The sequence below is a fragment of the Heloderma suspectum genome, chromosome 2 (genome assembly GCF_057233095.1).
Source record: "Heloderma suspectum isolate Gila_16-S chromosome 2, 16-S_ref, whole genome shotgun sequence".
NCBI classification, from domain to species: Eukaryota; Metazoa; Chordata; class Lepidosauria; order Squamata; family Helodermatidae; genus Heloderma; species Heloderma suspectum.
Window position 1 is genome coordinate 157,122,601 of NC_139459.1, and position 19,378 is coordinate 157,141,978.

The 19,378-nt window shown below is 42.1% G+C and overlaps 1 protein-coding gene across 2 annotated transcripts; it reads left to right on the forward strand.

Moving 5' to 3' along the window:
- Window positions 1-7,078: 7,078 nt before the first annotated feature.
- LOC146352973 (V-set domain-containing T-cell activation inhibitor 1-like) lies at window positions 7,079-18,235 on the forward strand. 2 transcript variants are annotated; one of them, XM_084835309.1, is made up of 4 exons: window positions 7,079-7,172; window positions 9,424-9,828; window positions 15,956-16,240; window positions 17,923-18,235. In XM_084835309.1, exons 1-4 carry the CDS (start codon window positions 7,112-7,114, stop codon window positions 17,955-17,957), a joined length of 786 nt encoding a protein of 261 aa, XP_084691435.1. In that variant the 5' UTR covers window positions 7,079-7,111; the 3' UTR covers window positions 17,958-18,235. The 2 variants fall into 2 exon arrangements, with proteins under 2 accessions (XP_084691435.1, XP_084691434.1); XM_084835308.1 differs by lacking the exon at window positions 7,079-7,172 and adding an exon at window positions 8,978-9,259.
- The last annotated feature ends 1,143 nt before the right edge of the window (window positions 18,236-19,378 follow it).

Sequence of the window (19,378 nt, forward strand, 5' to 3'; positions counted from 1 at the left end):
TGTGAAAGCTGGACTATAAGGAAGGCTGAGCGCCGAAGAATTGATGCTTTCGAACTGTGGTGCTGGAGAAGACTCTTACGAGTCCCCTGGACTGCAAGGAGGTCAAATCAGTCAATCCTAAAGGAAATCAACCCTGACTGCTCATTGGAAGGACAGATACTGAAGCTGAAACTCAAATATTTTGGCCACCTAATGCGAAGAGAAAAGTCACTGGAAAAGACCCTGATGCTGGGAGAGATTGAAGGCAAAAGGAGAAGGGGACGGCAGAGGATGAGATGGCTAGATAGCATCACCAATGCAATGAATATGAATTTCAGCACACTCTGGGAGAGAGCGGAGGACAGGAAGGCCTGGTGTGCTATGGTCCATGGGGTCACGAAGAGTTGGACATGACCTAACGACTGAACAACAACAACATTCTAGGCATGATATGGGTATGTCCAGATGGTGGTGGCTGTTTTTATTGCTTCAGTGCAGCCTTCCCCAATCTGGTGCCCTCCAGATGTGTTGGACTACAGCTTCCATGGGCTGTGCTAGCTTGGGGTTTTTAAAATTGTAAAATTTTAATTTAGATTTTCAGACAATAACAAGTACATCAACCCTTCCCTCGACCACCCCCCAAACACTGAAAAATACTTATAACAATATATCAAATACCTTTAGATAATATAATTAAATTATTATATCTCTTATTAATTGGTCCATTTCGATATGAAATTAAAATTTACTACACCAATTGATTCGGTGGGGGTCCATCTTCATTCAGATCCTGGAAAAACATTTAAGAATGTGTGCCGAATTAATAAAAAATTGTCTTCTTGTATTTCTCCTCTAGCTACATGAAAACAGGTAGTTAATTTCTCCACCAGCACAACAGACCATATTCTATCAAGGTATTTCTGGAATGAGAGACCTTGGGCATTTTCGCAAGTTCTAGCACTCTCAATTCTCGCAGCTCCTACAAGCATTGCCAACCATTCTTTATACCGCAGACCCTCGCTCTCCCCAGTAAACAATGAAAGCAGTAAAAAAGTTTCATTGTGAATTACCATTTGTTTTGTTACATTACTCAACCAGTCTATTTACTTCATGCCAAAACGGTCTAACCTTTGGACCAAAAATCAAGTGATCCGCTTAAGCCAGTTTCTCCAACACATATCTGATAACTCAGTAGTCACTATTGATTTTATGCAACTTTGTGGAGCACAAGTGCCATCTGTGGACTGTTTTCAATACCATTTCTTTAGACATGGCTGATATAGACTTATACGGTTGTGTGTACCATACTCTTTCCCATGACTCTTCTAATATGCTAATATTTAAGTTTGTTTCCCAAGTCATCTTAGCACCCATATATTTACCATATTCCTCCCTTAATAGCCTTATAGATGACTGAGACTAATCCCTTTTTTCTACTAAATCCTTTAGTACAATAGTTTGCAAATGCTGTAAGTAGTCTTATAACATACCTGATATAAGATAAATTGCAAATTTATTAATTTGCAATAATTAAAACCAGCTAGTTCTTATTTGTGAGGTTTTATCTTTTAATTGTCCTATTGAAATTGGTTTTCCTCTTATAAATAAGTCTCTAAGGGAGCAATCCTGTGGCCGCTCGTCAGTGGCTAGACAGTCATAGGATACGTCAGTTTCCAGGAACCAACCTCAGAGCCCACGCTCCGAGGTCAGTTCCCTGAGAGCCAACCTTTCCCCCCTCACCCGCGCTGCCTTGTAGGCAGCATGGAACGGCCCCATGCTCTGCGCTTGGAAGAGGACCATAGAGCAGCAAAAACGAGGCATTCTGGGGGGCGTTCCGGGGCACGGAAGGCAGAAATGCCAGTATGACACATCCTATGTCTCGTCCGGCAGCCACTTCCCCTGCTCCGAAATTGAAACCAATTTCAGTAGGACAATTAAAAGATAAAGAAATGGTCCAAAATCGGCTGTCTAGCCACAAATGCAGGGTGGGTGAAGCATGGAGGGGACAATCCCCTCTGTGCTTCTCCTGCCCTGCTTTGGATAGGCGATCGCCTCTGAGTTCGGAGGCGGCCGCCTATCCCCATAGGACTGCACCCTTAGTTTGGTATGTTTGATGGATAACGGTCTAGTAGCTTGTTCCATTATTGTTTTATTTCTGATGAAATTTCCCAGTTGGTACCAGGAGTACCAGCTAATTTGCGTGTTTTGCAACTTCTTTCCAGTATTTTCATTCTATTGGTCTTGAACTGAAATGCAAGTCTCTTACATATTAAAAACCTTGTTCTGAATACCCTTTCATATTAATGGTATTTGTTTTGAAATATGGATGACAGGATATCGGTATTAGTGGTGATATTTGTGGAAATAGCTTTTCTAATCTGTTTTTTATTATCGAAAGCAATCAATTTAATGTGGATGTGTTCAGAAGTTCACATTTCCATAATTCTTTTTTAATTAACAGAATAGTATTCAAATTGTTGATGTTCAGCCAATTACTTTCTATCTATATCCAATGTTTCTTCTGTCTCCCCCCCCCCAATATTGAAAGTTCATGCCCATGTTGAAATATCTCATGATATAATTAGGTTAGGAACGCCCCATCCACCATTCATATATTGCCTATATCTCAAGTTCTTAGCTATTCTAGGTCGCTTTGAGTTAAATATAAAGTATTGCAATTTACTTTGCTATTGTTTTAGCACTGTTTTAGGGACTTCAGTGGGTAAAGTATAAAATAAATGTGTAAGTTTGGCCAGAAGAATATTTTTTGTTGCTGAAATTTGACTAGACAGTGATAAATTTATTCCATTTTTAATTTTCTGTTCAATGTCAGTCCAAATTTTCCCATAATTAATGAGAAATAATTTATTATGATTTTTGTTATATTTATTCCAAGATATCTGAAATGTTTATTTACTAGAGGGGTTCCAAGCTACAACAGACACGATTGTTTAGCTTGGAAAAAAAAGCAAGTAAGGGCAACATGACAGAGTTGTACAAAATTATGCATGGTGTGGAGAAAGTGGATAGGAAGACAGTGTTTTCCCTCTCTCATAATACTAGAACCTGGGGTCATCCTATGAAGCTGATTGGTGGGAGATTCAGAATAAAAGGAAGTACTTCTCCACTTCCACAAAAGGTAGTGGTGGCCACCAATTTGGATAGCTTTAAAATTCATGGAGGATAAGGGTATTGATGGCTACTAGTCCTGATGGCTATATGCTTCCTCCAGTATCAGACACAATATGAACGTGGGTGGGAGGGTGCTGTTGCACTCATGTCCTGTTTGTGGATTTCTCATGGGCAGCTGGTTGGCCACCATGTGAACAGAATCCTGGACTAGATGGACCCTTGGTCTAATCCTGCACGGCTGTTCTTACGTTCTTATGACACACCCCATAACATTCCCATAAAATTCCATGAATGAGGCAGGGTGATTGCACAATAAAAGCCTCATGGAGAAGCACATTCTGAACATCTCAGCAACAGAGGAGCCATCAGAAGAAACCGTAAGTCCCTGGTTTCTACAAAGGAGCAACTTGAGGTCAGACTAGGTGATAGACGAATGCATCTCAACTCTAAAGAAAAAATGGGGGGGAAAGAAAATTCATATTGTCTTTACAGTATTCAGGGAAACTCTCATACAGATTAGAGTTTTGTAGTTTAGGTGTTCATTTTTTTTATTCAAAATGGATAGCAGTAATAAGGCTCCCTTAGGTTGCATGTGTTGCCCCATTATTTGAGCTAAGATCTATTCCCAGTAATCTGTGATTTTCGGGCAGAAGAGCTACATGTGTATCAGAAAACCATATTACCCATATCCTCTCCAGCATGGTGGTGACAGTGTTTTGTTAAAGTGTTGAAGTTTGGCGGGCATAAGATGCCGCCTGTGGAATACTTTTAAGTATGGCCTTTTTATATTGGGTTGAAATTGTTTTAACCAATGAGGATTTGGCCCCACTGACTTATCAGTGAAGGCTGCTTTGAAGTCAGTTTCCCTGTGATTTCCAGATCAGAAGCTTTACTATACATTTCTTTTAACTATTTATAACCCTGAAAGACCTAGGGGTCAGGGGACTGGAAACAAAGCCCTATGAAGAGAGACTGAAAGAACTGGGCATGTTTAGCTTTGTGAAGAGAAGACTGAGGGGAGATATGACAGTGCTCTTCAAGTACTTGAAAGGTTGTCCCAGAGAGGAAGGCCAGGATCTCTTCTCGATCATCCCAGAGTGCAGGACGCGGAATAATGGGCTCAAGTCACAGGAAGCCAGATTCCGGCTGAACGTCAGGGAAAACTTCCTGACTGTTAGAGCAATATGACAATGGAACCAATGACCTAGGGAGCTGGTGGGCTCTCCCACACTGCAGGCGTTCAAGACGAGGCTGGACAGCCATCGAAAGCGGGCCGCCTAACCCCACAGGATTGCGCCCTTAGTTTGGTATGTTTGATGAAGTATAATATTCTCAAAACTGGATAACGGTCTAGTAGCTTGTTCCATTATTGTTTTATTTCTGCTGAAATTTCCCCCGCTCCGCCTTCTCGCAGCTAGACAGCTGAAATCAGCTGTCTAGCCGCAAATGTAGGGCAGATGAAGCACGGAGGGGATGATCTTCAGAAGTGTCTTCAGAACCTTCTATCTGAACCCAATCAGGAGCATTATCCAACTTCATAAGTTTCACAACTTGAGCTATCTGAAAAGCTTCATAATATTTTATTAAAATCAGTACTGCCAAATCTCCTTTTGAAGCAGGTCTATATTTTACACTGTTAACAAATCTTAAACTTTTACTGTTCCTAGCAATAAACCTCTTCAATCTTTTTTGCCTAAGTTTTATTTTTTCAGCATCTGGATACAAAGGAATATTTTGAAACAAAAATAAAATTGTTGGTAATATATGAGCTTTTACTATTGCACTGGGAGCTGGGAGACCTCCACTTGGCCATGGAAGCTCACTGGGTGACATTGGGCCAGTCACAGACTCTCAGCCCAACCCACCTCACAGGGTTGTTGTTGTGAGGATAAAATGGAGAGGAGAAGGACCATGTAAGCTGCCTTGGGTTCCTTGCAAGAGGAAAAAGGGTGGGATATAAATGCAATAAATAAATATTTAATTTAGCCCATATTTTTCTTTTTTCTCTTATAGTATTAAAAACATTCTTACAATTTCTGTAAACTAACTGATTCTTTGTTAGCCAAATTCCTAGGCATTTAAAACTAGAATAAGAAAGATCGACATTGGATATTCTTTTAATTTTTTTTTATTCTTCCGGCAGGATATTTATACATAATAGTTTAGATTTTTCATAATTTTTAATCCCATATAGTAATTACAATTTTCAAGTATTTGTTTTAGAAGCTCTATACTTTTAATTGGATTTTCGAGGAGGAGAAGCATATCATCAGCATACAAATTGATTTTATGCTGTCTATTTTTTATCTGTATACCAATAATGTTAATATTTTCTCTAATAGAAGCTGCAAGCGGCTCTATAGCTAGAACAAATATTAATGGGGATAAAGGATCACCCTGCCTTGCACCTCTACAAAGTTCAAATTTTTCAGAATCCAATCTGTTAATAGTCACAACTGAACGTGTGTCTTCATATAATTTCTTTTTATGGTTTTGACAAATATTTCACCCATATTCATCACTCTCTTAAGATCAAACATGTGCTAACTAGGGCTGATGGGAGTTGTAAGCCCAAACATCTGGAGTGCCACAAATTTCCCACTGCTGCTTGATGGCTCTGAATTTGTTTACTGCAGTAAGGCTGGAGGAGGTGCTTAAACTTTTCCCAGTGGGCCACTTTTGCAGTCAGAACTGCCACAACCCAGATGCTGCCTCATCTGCACAGGGGAAAATACTGGGTCTATGTATTCCCCGCCCCCCCCCCATGTGGGAAGAAGAAATTTGGAAAGGATGATTTCAGTGGACAAAAGGCCCAAGGGAAAGGGTTAGGTACCTGCTTCCTTGACACTGCAACTCAAATCAAATTTGGATATCCCCCCACAGCTGTATTAGTTTAAAAAACCTGCTGGGAGACATGTGTCTCCTGTATCCCATCTACTTTGACCTGGACCCAACCTTTTTCTTTTTGAAGTAGCATAAAAGATAATTTTCACAACAAAATGGCTGGTGCCTCTGCTGTTATGCTGAACTACATGCAGCTCTGTAATCTCGCAGGCTTCCCAAAAGATAAGCGAGAGCAATCCTATGGCTCCTAGACAATGTCTGAAGCACCGTAGGATGCTGCAGATCTCCCCTCCCACTCCTGTATTAGCATGGAGGAGGAGATCTGATTGTGGATGTTCCTTCTCCCCACTTCCAGCCACCATGGAAAGCTTCTTTTATGAGGTCACAAGGAGAAAAAGGAGAAAAGGGGGATGTGTTGATGGGTGGAGAGGGAAGAAGAGAAGCCAGGTTGTACAGGACCCTTTGGCCTCTGCAGTTCCCTTCCCACCCATCAAAAGGTAAGTCAGCTAAATGAGCTCAGAGGCCTGTCTAGCTGCTTTTTGTATTCTAAACACCTCCATCCTCTTTTTGACCTGCCTGGCTTTTGCCAGCAGGGCATAGACTAGGCAGAGTGCTCCAAACTTGGAGCACTCTTGTCTGTTGTGACTATAGGGTTGCACCCTTAAGGTCTCATCCATGACTACCCTGCCCCCACCCCCATGTCTGCTTCCACCACAGAGCAAAATTGACATATTGCTGCCAACTGACCATGAAATTGCCCCTGTCCATCCTGAGCATGGTTAAATATATCCATTTGCATGGCAACTATATGCATCTTGACAGGAAATTATTGACTAAGGAAATAGAACTTCTCTCCTGTTTTTAAAGAGTGAAGTTCTACAGAGCTAGACCAAAGTAAAAGTATATACAAGCTCAAAGGGAAGACACATCTGAGCTCTGTTCTAATGATATGCAACTCATTCTTTGTCCTCCTGGAATTAAGACATGCTGTACTGGAGCATAGGGACAAGGAAGCTCAGTCATGCAGTTGTTAGAAGTCACTAACTGGGAAGGCAGCCCTTGGTGACGGAGGGTGGCACACACTGCTGTGGAACCCTGGAGTTTGGAGAGGGAGGGGGTCTCATCAAAGGCTCTTTATATTTTGCTTTATATAAGGATGGCTTCCCTTGTAGTTCTCATCTGTCCCTTGCTGCTCACATTGCTTATTTATCATGTTGGTAAGTGGCTGAAAATAAGATACTTTCTTCTTTTGTCTTCTACTATCTAAATTAATAATGTGGTTTTTTAAAAGATGATAGTAAATGTGTGTTTTTTTTCACTAGTATTTCAGCTCATCAAATTGTGTTTTCTTTTTAAAAGATCTTAGTATAATGTTGTAGTTTTGTCAAAGTTCCATGCTAGGATGGATATATTTCTAGTTGTATGTAGCGATAAAGTCAGATTCATTAATAAAGTTTTAAAAACACTCTGATGGCAATAGGCCAGAAATTGTTGTAATGTAAGAAAGACACTTAGAGCTCTCAAATGCTTGAATTGTGTGAATGATAGGAAGGTTCGGTCCTTCGAAAGAAAACTATTCATTCCCAGCATTGCTTTGGTTTCCACACAGCTGAAGTGGACCAGCTCCTTTGACACCCCACTCCACTTGCACTGCTCACATACTGGGAGGACAAACTTGGCCTGAGCTTTAATACATGTAGGAGAAACTTGGTAAGGTAGCCCTGGCTGTCTTCACACCTGAGTTTTTTTAGCAGGATTGTTCCTCTTTAATCACTGGGTTTCACGAGAGCTTTAGATGACACAGCTGCTCTCCTGCTGCTATCTCACAACTTCTGCTACTTCTTTCCGTGTTATCTGAGAACGGGTAAAACCCAGCATTTTCTGTGCCTGTGACTGAAATTGTCATTTCCTCCCTGTGTATTTTCCCTAGAGCACTTTGCCCCACTTTGTGTGGGCGCGTGCTAGGGGGTGTTGCTAGGGGGTGTTGAATAACATTGTCATGACAACAGATTGGGGGGGCAGGTCACTGACCGGGCTTCCGGTGACCATTTCTACGGGCTCCAAGATCCCCTTGATCACACCGATGCTTACTTCTGAGTAAACACATTGGCTGTAAGGCTTTCCTTTCCTGGGAGTAAGTGCCATTGAAATCTGTGTGGCTTGCTTCTGAATAGGCATGCACAGTGCGCATTCCCTTCAATGCATTTACTTGGAACTCCCCCCCCCCCCTTGACTTCACTGACTGCTTCTCCCTTTTGTTCACGGGTTTGATGTAGGAGTCTCCCTTCTCAGCCATGCAGGAGAAAGGCTGACAGTTAGGATTTCAATGGGTATCAAAAGTGCCTTTTCTCCTCCCGTGAATAAATTCATCATGCAGAGCTTGGAATGGTCATTTTTAATAGTTTCCTTTTTGGGTGCGGAGTTGTTTTAGATAAGGCAGTAATGCTGAGGTGGTTTTCCATAGTACTCCCTCCCACCTAGCCAGCCACTATCTCCTAGCTCACCTCGCAGGGTCGTTGGGAAGCCAGAATGAGGGGGAAGACCAACAACAGCATGGGGGGAGGAAGCAAGACGGGTCTAATAAAGGTGTCCACCCTGAAGCAGTCGCGGGGGGGGGGGGCTGCTAGGGATGGCTTGGTGCATTGACGGTATACAACTCCGTTTGTGGATTTCTTACTTCTGTAGTTGGGAGCCCAGAAATCGGTGTACCCTTCAAACTCAGTAGTGCAAGCAATATACTTAATTCCATCGCACGCTGACATGTTTAGCAGGGAAGGACTAGCAGCGCCAGCAACCTCGGGGTAAGCCAAGGAGAAGAATCGCACTCCCTCGGAGGAAGGAGGGGATCAGCTCCCATAGCCTGCTATGCAGATCACTTCCAGCTCCCTCCTGCTGTGGAGGAGTGGAGGGATGGGCGGAGCCATCAATCATGTTACAGGAACCAATGATCAGGGGAGGCGAGGGGGTATGGAGCCAGCAGTCCCCTTCTGTCTTGATTGTTCTGTGCAGCTCCGCCTACTGCGGAGGGACACGCCATGAGAGATCCTTGTATACAGGGCCAGTGTAAATCCCAGAAAGGAAATGGAGTAAAAAGGACCTGTTTGTAGTGGGGAAAAATGCCACGTGTGAAGGGAGCCCCTGACACACTGTGTACAAAATAGGCAAGCTATATTAGAAAGACAAGAGTTTAGCAGCAGCGTGGTGTGGAACAATAATAAAATTTGGCGTGTATATAGTATGTTTAAAAATGTTCAACATGCTTCAGATACATTATACTGTGAAATCCTTATAACAAGTCCATAAGGTAGGTCAGTACATACTCTACCTACAGATGTGAGTGGGGGTTGAGAGAGAATGGCTTGCCTACTAGCAAGTAAATGGCAGATGGTAGATGCAAACCAGTGGCTTCTTGATTGATTGAAAAACTGCATTGGTGACTAAGCATTAGTTGGCTGTTCCATTTCATAGATGCAATGGATGAATTCAAGGTACGCCCATTCGACAATATTTCTCTGCCCTGTCACTTCTCCTTTGTGGATAGCACAGATGGCTTGTCCTTCACCTGGGAGAGGGAAGATATCAAGGAAGAGCATGAAGTAGAAGATAAAGAATTTTACAAATTTTTTGTTGGACTCCAGGATTTTTACCAGTTTTATCCAAAGGTGATTTACAGTTTTAGTGACAACAAGGAACAGCTAGAGGAGCGGAATTCACTATATGAGGGAAGAGTCTGGGTAGATGAGGAGGAGATTCCCGAGGGCAGCCTGACACTCATGTTGGAACAAGTTCAGTTTTCTGACGAGGCACTGTACATATGTAAGGCCAGTAATGCAAGAGGCAGGGGACAAAGAAAAATGAAACTCACTGTGGAAGGTAAGAACATTTGTATATCCTGCAAAACTGCACTGCTGAAAATAGGAACTTATTTTGTACTTCTAATCCCGCTATTCTAAGAACATTGCATGAGTCTCCTTTACACATGGCTGAAGGCTCTGTTCATCCTGCTGTACACTGTAGGCACTTATTCTGCAACATTTTGTCCTGCCTGCACAGACTGCTGTGACAGCATGTATTAGTACTTTCTGATTTCTTTTGGTAAAAACCTAATAATACAAAGTTTAATACAATGTTCAGTCTCACAATGGATATTAGGTACTTGCTACAGATTTGTTGTTGTTGTTCAGTCGTGCCCGACTCTTCGTGACCCCATGGACCATAGCACGCCAGGCCTTCCTGTCCTGCGCTCTCTCCCGGAGTGTGCTCAAGTTCATATTCATTGCATTGGTGATGCTATCTAGCCATCTCATCCTCTGCTGTCCCCTTCTCCTTTTGCCCTCAGTCTTTCCCAGCATCAAGGTCTTTTCCAGAGAGTTTTCTCTTCGCATTAGGTGGCCAAAATATTTCAGCTTCAGCTTCAAGATCTGTCCTTCCAATGCGCACTCAGGGTTGATTTCCTTTAGGATGGACTGATTTGACCTCCTTGCAGTCCAGGGAACTCGTAAGAGTCTTCTCCAGCACCACAGTTCGAAAGCATCAATTCTTCGGCGCTCAGCCTTCCTTATAGTCCAACTCTCACAGCCGTACATTACTACTGGGAAAACCATAGCTTTGATTAGACGGACCTTTGTCGGCAAGGTGATGTCTCTGCTTCTTACTATGCTGTCTAGGTTAGCCATAGCTTTCCTCCCAAGGAGCAAGTGTCTTTTAATTTCATGGCTACAGTCACCGTCTGCGGTGATCTTGGAGCCCAAGAAAGTAAAATCTGTCACAGCTTCCATTTCTTCCCCTTCTATATGCCAGGAAGTGATGGGGCCAGATGCCATGATCTTAGTTTTCTTAATGTTGAGTTTCAAACCAGCTTTTGCACTCTCGTCTTTCACCCTCAACAAGAGGCTCTTTAGATCCTCTTCGCTTTCTGCCATTCGGGTGGTATCGTCTGCATATCGGAGGTTGTTGATAATTCTCCCAGCAATCTTAATTCTGACCTCTGATTCATCCAACCCGGCATTTCTCATGATGTACTCTGCATATAAGTTAAATAGGCAGGGTGACAATATGCAGCCTTGTCGTACTCCTTTCCCAATTTTGAACCACTCGGTTGTTCCATGTCTGGTTCTTACTGTTGCTTCTTCACCCTCGTACAGGTTTCTGTACGACCTTTAAATGTAAACTGACCTTTTCCAGTCTTGCGGCCATTGTTGAGTGTTCCAAATTTGTTGGCATATTGAATGCAGCACTTTAACAGCATCAACTTTTAGGATTTTAAATAGCTCAGCTGGAATACTGTCATCTCCGCTAGCTTTGTTGTTACTAATGCTTCCTAAGGCCCACTTGACTTCACTCTCGAGGATGTCCGGCTCAAGTTCAGTGACCGCACTATCATGGTTATCAGGGACATTCAGATCTTTCCTGTATAGTTCTTCTGTGTATTCTTTCCACCTCTTCTTAGTCTCATCTGCTTCTGTTAGGTCCCTGCCTTCTTTGTCCTTTATCATGCCCGTCTTTGCACAAAACGTTCCCTTGAGATCTCCAATTTTCTTGAAGAGATCTCTAGTCTTTCCCATTCTGTTGTTTTCCTCGATTTCTTTGCATTGCTCATTTAAGAAGGCCTTCTTGTCTCTCCTTGCTATTCTCTGGAACTCTGCATTCAGTTGGGTATATCTTCCCCTTTCTCCCTTGCTTTTCGCTTCTCTTCTTTCCTCAGCTACTTGTAAAGCCTCATCAGACAGCCACTTGGCTTTCTTGCATTTCTTTTTCTTTGGGATGGATTGAGTTGCTGCCTCCTGAACAATGTTACGGACCACCGTCCATAGTTCCTCAGGCACTCTGTCTATCAGGTCTAATCCCTGAAATCTATTCCTCACCTCCACTGTATATTCATAAGGGATATGATTGAGGTCATACCTGAATGGTTTAGTGGTTTTCGCTACGTTCTTCAATTTAAGCTGAAATTTTGCAAGAAGCAGCTCATGATCTGAGCCACAGTCAGCTCCAGGTCTTTTTTTTACTGACTGTATGGAGCTTCTCCATCTTTGGCTGCAAAGTACATAATCAATCTGATTTCGATATTGACCATCTGGTGATGTCCACGTGTAGAGTTGTCTCTTGTGCTGTTGGAAAAGAGTGTTTGCTATGATCAGCGTGTCCTCTTGGCAAAACTCTATTAGCTTTTGTCCTGCTTCATTTTGTACACCAAGGCCATGCCTGCCTGTTATCCCAGTGATTTCTTGACTTCCTACTTTAGCATTCCAATCCCCTATGATGAAGAGGACATCTTTTTTTGGTGTTAGTTCTAGAAGGTGTTGTAGGTCTTCATAGAACCAATCAACCTCAGCTTCTTCGGCCTCAGTGGTTGGGACATAGACTTGAATTACTGTGATGTTGAATGGTTTGCCTTGGATTCGTACTGAGATCTTTCTATCATTTTTGAGATTGTACCCCAGTACTGCTTTTCCCACCCTTTTGTTGACTATGAGTGCTATTCCATTTCTTCTAAGGGATTCTTGCCCACAGTAGTAGATATGATGGTCACCTGAATTAAATTCGCCCATGCCTGTCCATTTTAGTTCGCTGATTCCCAAGATGTCGATGTTCAATCTTGCCATCTCATGTTTGACCACCTCCAGCTTACCTTGATTCATTGATCTGACATTCCAGGTTCCTAAACAATATTGTTCTTTACAGCATCGGATTTTCTTTTCACCACCGGGCACATCCACAGCTGAGTGTCCTTTCGGCTTTGGCCCAGCCGCTTCATTCTTTCTGGCGCTACATGGAAATACCCTCTGCTCTTCCCCAGTAGTATATTGGACACCCTCCGACTTGAGGGTCTCATCTTACGGCGTCATCTCTTTTAGCCTTGTGATACGTTCCATGGGGTTTTCTTGGCAAGAATACTGGAGTGGGTTGCCATTTCCTTCTCCAGTGGACCACATTTTGTCAGAACTCTCTACCATGACCTGTCCGTCTTGGGTGGCCCTGCACGGCATAGCTTATGGCTTCACTGAGTTACGCAAGCCCCTTCGCCACAACAAGGCAGTGATCCATGAAGGGGTGCTACAGATTTGCCACAACTCAAATGCATTCCTAACTCAATGTTAGGAACAGAAGCAAGTGCAACACTAGCAACATTTTTAAAAAGTTATCTCCAAAATCTCCATGAAAGCTAAAATAGGGTCAAGAATGAACAGAGGCAGTGATTTAACAGGATCAAGTACCAGAAACTTGGGTCTATCCCCGCTAAATATGCCTTTCAACTTCAGTCACTTATGAGCATCCTCTCCTTTTCCAAATGGTGAAAATTTTCAGGGATTCCAGCACTTATCTCAGGATTTGGTTTCCTTAGAATAGGATGGGGAACCTCAGGCCTGGGGGCCAAATCCCACCCTCTAGGATTCCCCAGATGGCAACGCCCCCGTCCCCTTTCCCCAGCCCCTAATTGGTGGTTTCCCAGCTTTTGTGCAGTTTTCCCACATTTTAAAATGTTGAAATGCCTCAAGGAAGGCTTAGTTAGTTGCAGTAAGAGCTTGAAGCTATAATGTGCTGGAATTGTTTGTATTGTTGTTGTCACCCTCTTTGCCTTCAGCCCTACCTACCACCAGAATGCACCCCCCCCCCAAGCTCATCTCCAAAATTGATTTCAGCCCTCAAGCTGAAAGGCTTTCCCCACCCCTGCCTTAGAAGGAGGTCACTGGAGACTGACGGCATTCTTATAGGACTTATTCACACATAAATATAGTTCCCCTTCAAGTTTCTAGAACAATTCATAGTGCCATGCAGACAGCAAGACAACACGCTCCCTCCTTTTTAGGTGTAATTCTAGCACAGACTCAACTGCTACCTGACTCAGCTGCTTCCCTTCTTACCCCAGACTCAGTTTTCTCATTCTTTAGGAGAGGGAGGAGAGGGCTTCGCTGAGTCATTCAAGTAACTTCAAAGGCATGTGCAGGAGATCTGGATTGTTTCAGGATTACTGCACTAAGATAACCATCCTGTCCAAAGGAAAGAGTAATTCCACTCAAGAATATTTCGGCTTTCTTGGGCGATTTATCATTTGGAACATCACACACAGAGACAATAATCCTACCATTGTTTACATTGTCCTTTATTCTGGGCCGTAAAACAAGTTGGAGGATAAAATGCCTACTAGCCATGATGATGGCTATATATTACCTTCAGTATAAGAGGCAGTAGGCCTCTGAATATCAGTTACTGGAGAACACGTGGGAGGCTGGCCTTCCCATAGGGTGGCCATTTTGGGAACAGAATGCAGGACTAGATGGGCCTTTGCTCTGATCCAACACCACTCTTCTTATGGTCTCAAGTTTAAAACACACACACTCTAATCTTGTTCTTGATGGCTTTCAATTCACATCATGCTTTGAATGTTTAATCCAATATTAGCTTGTGTAGTGGCTTAATTTGGGGCTTAGATGTGGAGAAATCAAGAGTCAAATTCTGACTTGATTATGAAACTCACTATTTCTAGCCTAACCTGCTTTACAGGGTTGCTGTGAGGATGCAATGAACAAAGGAAAATAAGGATCCATTCAGGTGAATAATTTGTTATGTAATAAACCCAGCAATGATGCAATAATCATGATCAAGTCCAAGTCTTATAATAATTCCACATACACTTTATGAATATTAGGAACAGGTTCAGGGTTAGGCGAGTGGGAAGCTGCCCATCTAGTTCAGAACCTGACTGGCACAGAACAAAGTAGTATTAGGGTTTGGAAATAGGTGCCTCCTGGTGCACATCCCTATTTTCATTCCCCCACCAATTCTAGGATGTTCAAAGTTTTGGGGGGCCTGCTTCTTTGTAGCTGAGGCCTTGGCAGGGCAATTGATTAGGATTGGAGAGACTACCATTCCTCCAATCCCAATAAATATCCTTCAGCATAGGGTAATAAATACCTCACAGACCTTCAGTTTATAGCATCTTGGACAGGATGGAGGGGAATTATGGCTGTGAGATGTGCCTCAGTGTACATCCAGTGTCATACTCATCCCTCCAGTGTCCTATAAGCTGTTAGGGACTCAATCAGGCCAATTTTCCCTAGCACTCCACCCCCACGCCCTGATGTTTAACTGCCCTCAACATTCTGTGCCTCCTAGAGCGTAATGTGTATCCTCCATTTTTATTGGCTATTTTACCCTTTTTTACACTACACTATCACTAGGCACAGGACCACTAAGTTCACTATTAGTATATTATGTATTTTAGAGTGCATATGGAAATGTAATAAAGATTTGGATTTATTTATAATTATAATGATTGTACCACAGTTATTTTTGCAAAATGAGTTACAATAAACCTCCATGTATAGGGTTCTGAACTTTTTGTAGGATACAAATGCATTAATCAAATTAGATGCAGAATTGAATTAAGGAGCTGTTAGCCCACTTTAACAGTCATGAGAGAAGGCCTGGATGACTTCTGAGGAAACTATCACAAGTTTCTGCCTGAAGAAACTCTTTTTCCTGAGGAGGTATCGGTAAGTATCCTGACAGTGTGAGAAAACAGACAACAGAGGGGGATGGGTAAGGATTAAGCACAATAAGGGTTAAGGGGATACAGTGACATGGGGATAAGTCACAAAAAGATTGACAGCCTACACAAAGCACAGCATGAAGCCTGTGCTTCATTCTGTAGGCTAGCCAACCAGAAATAGGCTACTTAAGTGAATGAGGCTCTTTTATGATGAGTTTTGATGAAATGACATGTGTCTGTTTAAAAATCCCTCTTCCATCCAGTATGTTCCCTTATTTTTTTCTCCTTCAGAAACTCAATATATTCTTTGGAAATCAAGAATGGGGCTGGGTGGATTTGGCTGATAAAAATGCTATCATTTTCTGTATATTAATACTAAGTAAAATGTCTCTATAGCATACCCATTTTTAAAAGCTCTGCTACTTGCTTCAAAGACCCAAGAGCAATTATTGCCAAGTAGTAACTAGGTTGTCTCTAATTGCTTTGTTTTTCACCCATCATAATTAGATGCTGAAGAGCCACAGGTGCAGTTCAGCACAGTCAATGATACACTTGTAGCAAAGTGCATCTCAGCAGGCTGGTACCATATGCCAAAGGTGACCTGGCGTAACCGCAAGGAAGAGGATCTGTCCAGCTACTCCACAACAGAAATCCTGGAAGAGAAGCGTGATGGGTCTCATAGGGTGGTGTCCATCTTGAAATACCCTGTATTGCTCCATGAGATCTACACATGTCACATTGAAGAAGATGATGTGCTCAACAGACCCGTTAGATCCATCCATAAAGTCCCAAGTTAGTGATTTGTTTGCTGCAAGTTCTCACTGAGTCATGGAGTCTGATGCGGCATGCCCTCCTGTATTCAAGGCAGGACATGCTCCTTTATCATACACACTCCTGAGGAGAAATTAAGCTTTAAGGCCTCTTGGCCTAATGGGGAAAGGTGCAGGGTTCCATACTGGAGCATACTAACTTGCTAGAAATTGAGTTCCTTATGGGTGTCTATCATATTGCACTTCTACTTTTTAAGTAGAAGTGCAATATGTCTTCTTCTTGATCTTAACAGTTAACACTTTCCTCCCAAATACTTAAAATTGTGCTTGATTCCACCCTTAGCAGTTCAGAATTTCTTCTCCGCAACATATTCTTCCTCAGGACCTCTCCAGTAAATACAGTTTGTATATTTCAATTTGGAATATGAGGTTTTAAATTGTACACAAATAACATTCAATCACAGTTATTTATATACAATAAATAAATGCCAGCTTCCAGTTCTTGGCTCTCTAGAGTAGCATACCTTTCTGTCCTCAAGAATGTACATGCATGTTTGAGTTCCAGTGTATAGACAAGGCAACATGTCTCTTATCTGCCACAAGGGTTTACAGGCCCACTGTAAATTATTATTTTACTTGATGCCTGTCCTCTCCCGCTGGAAGCAAACTAGCCACAAAGAGACATGCCAGATCAAGAGGCCAATGCCTCCTCTGAATCACCTCAGCCTTCCCTGTGTGAGGTAATCATCTTATTCTCTGTTCACACTTTCTTAGGGCAGTATGTATGCTCAGAAACAAAAATATAGTTTATCAAATTAGTGGGGATGTCATCAAGTTCTCCAGTGGTACAAGAGCTAGGTGACTACTTATGACACCATTCCCATGTGGTAATTACTAAGTAGTTCTCTCTAAATTAGCAGCAATAACTTTTTTTCCTTATCTGTTTAAAATAGACATAGGAAATGTTTGCCCTCCAGATGTTGTTGGACTACAACTCCCACCATCCCTGACCACTGGCTGGGGCTATGAGTTGGATTCTAACAACATCTGCAGGACCACAGGTTTCCCAGGCTGCATATAAAAGATGTCAAGTTGTGAATTATATCCAGACACAAAATTACCCCCATTTTATTGAATGCAAATTCACACCTCAATCCTAAACACATATACTTAGAAATAAATTTGAGTTTAATGGGATTTACTTTCTAGTAAGAATGGCTAGGATGCATCTTTAAAGTAACCTCAAGATTTTAAAATAAGTTAATAAAATTATGCATGTGTAGTGTTTGCATGCACAATCTCTCGCTTTGTAGCTTCTATAATTGGTGGGCGCATGTTTCTCTAGAAGTAGAATTTCAGAAAACCTAAATCTGTTATGGCCTTATAAGGCAGTAGATACAATTTAGCTTGAGTACATTTGACAATCTGGGGAGTGCACCATATCGTTGACATTTTTCTTCCATCTCAGCTCAGGATGAGAGACACCTTAGCACAGTTCTGAGAACACACACATTAGAGCAGGCTTGAAAACAGCAAAGTGCCTGCTTACCTGTAGAAAGAAGCACTAGAGAAATTCATCTTCCTAGTGCCTCTATTAGTATAAGCATATAGGGGCAGGCGGGGTAGTACACATTTGTGGTAGTTAGTAACTTTACTGGGCTTGTTTGCAAGCTTGTATTCCATTTAACTTTTTCTTTTTTTCAGAGAGGAAATACCATAACATGTACAATCACTATTAGGATTGCCAACAGCTAGTCACAAGCCACCTGCCATCACATGAATTCTTCAGCTTTGCACAGTACCTGGATGCAGCAGAAAGAAGGGAAAAATAGACAACAGGATAGTAGAAACGTCCACGTTGAGACGCTGTTTTCAAGCTTCGCCTATTTGATGTTTGAATTAAAGACAGCCAAAACCACCCATGTGAGGTGATGGCCCATATGTGCATTGTGTTTCATTCCTAGGTACCAAAAGGGCTGGCAAGCCTTTGAACAATAAAGTCCATCAAAATAAAGCCAAGCAGCCTGACTTTGTCCATTTTATGCACACTCTTACCATATTTTTTCATCCACATGGGTGCTGCAGTCTTTCACATGCCCTGCTTGTGGAATCACACTTGTGTTTTATGTTCCATGTTCATTTGTGAACTCATATAACAATATTTATTAATGCCCCTCTGCCTCCCCAATGAAGCATGCTAGTGGGTATACAGTAACTTCCATTCTGTAAAGTCAAATGTTAAGATTCATCCCACTTTCAATACCTAGCTGAATTATGTATTGGGGCTTGTTTAGCTATAAGCTTTGTGCGTGTCTTTCCATACAACTGATTTGGTGTGAGAGTGACATAGTAAATAAATGTACCCTAAGCCACTGGGAACTGAGGAACTATATGTAACAGTAAAATGGAGAAGGATGGTAGTACTTACATGGCTGGTATAGATTGTCCTTGTTCCACAAACAGCTATATTTATACATTTTTATATAGAGCCATATGTGAGTTCATAGTTTTGCACACAGGTGGGGAGTGATGGGGTAAGGGGTAAAATCCTGTCCTTGAAAAGAACCTTATCACATCCTCCTGTCGCAGTAATGGAATGGGCAATCTATTAAACAAAAGGAGGAATTATACTTTTTCTGATTAAACATTTAGAATAGGAATAGCAGCAGCTGGTAACCACTGTGGCTGGTGGGATGGAGAGTGGGTCACCAGAGGCAGAGCCAAAGGTTTTAAAGAAAGACAAAACAAAACTGTTTAAATTACTCGAAAAATCACCAAAAAATGTTTTAGAAGCCTACCTTCCCCTGCTGTGTATTCTGGATTCAATGAGCTGGCCTCACACACACACTCACCCGGCCACCACAATCACAAAGAAGACACAGAGAGAGAGAGAATATTACAGACCCCAGAGGACAAGTGAAGCATCATATATTAGAGTCCAGAAGGTAAATTAAAAAAATTACAGACCCCAGAGGGCATTAATTTGGATGCATAGAGAGGCAAATTATTTTAAATTGGGCCCTACAGAGAGGCAAATTATCTTTAAAAAATGAATTTGGCCCCAAGAAGCGAGAGAAAAATTGCTTTGAAAAAATTATTTTGGTCTTCAACAAGAAATGGTTAAAAAATTAACCCCCCCACCCCCCCGCAATACTTAAAA

Excerpts from the sequence above, each read along its gene's own strand:
- LOC146352973 (XM_084835309.1), top strand. The coding sequence starts at position 7,112 with ATGGCTTCCCTTGTAGTTCTCATCTGTCCCTTGCTGCTCACATTGCTT. Across the intron at positions 7,173-9,423 it reads ATTGCTTATTTATCATGTTG|ATGCAATGGATGAATTCAAG; the intron begins GTAAGTGGCTGA and ends TCCATTTCATAG. Across the intron at positions 9,829-15,955 it reads AATGAAACTCACTGTGGAAG|ATGCTGAAGAGCCACAGGTG; the intron begins GTAAGAACATTT and ends CATCATAATTAG.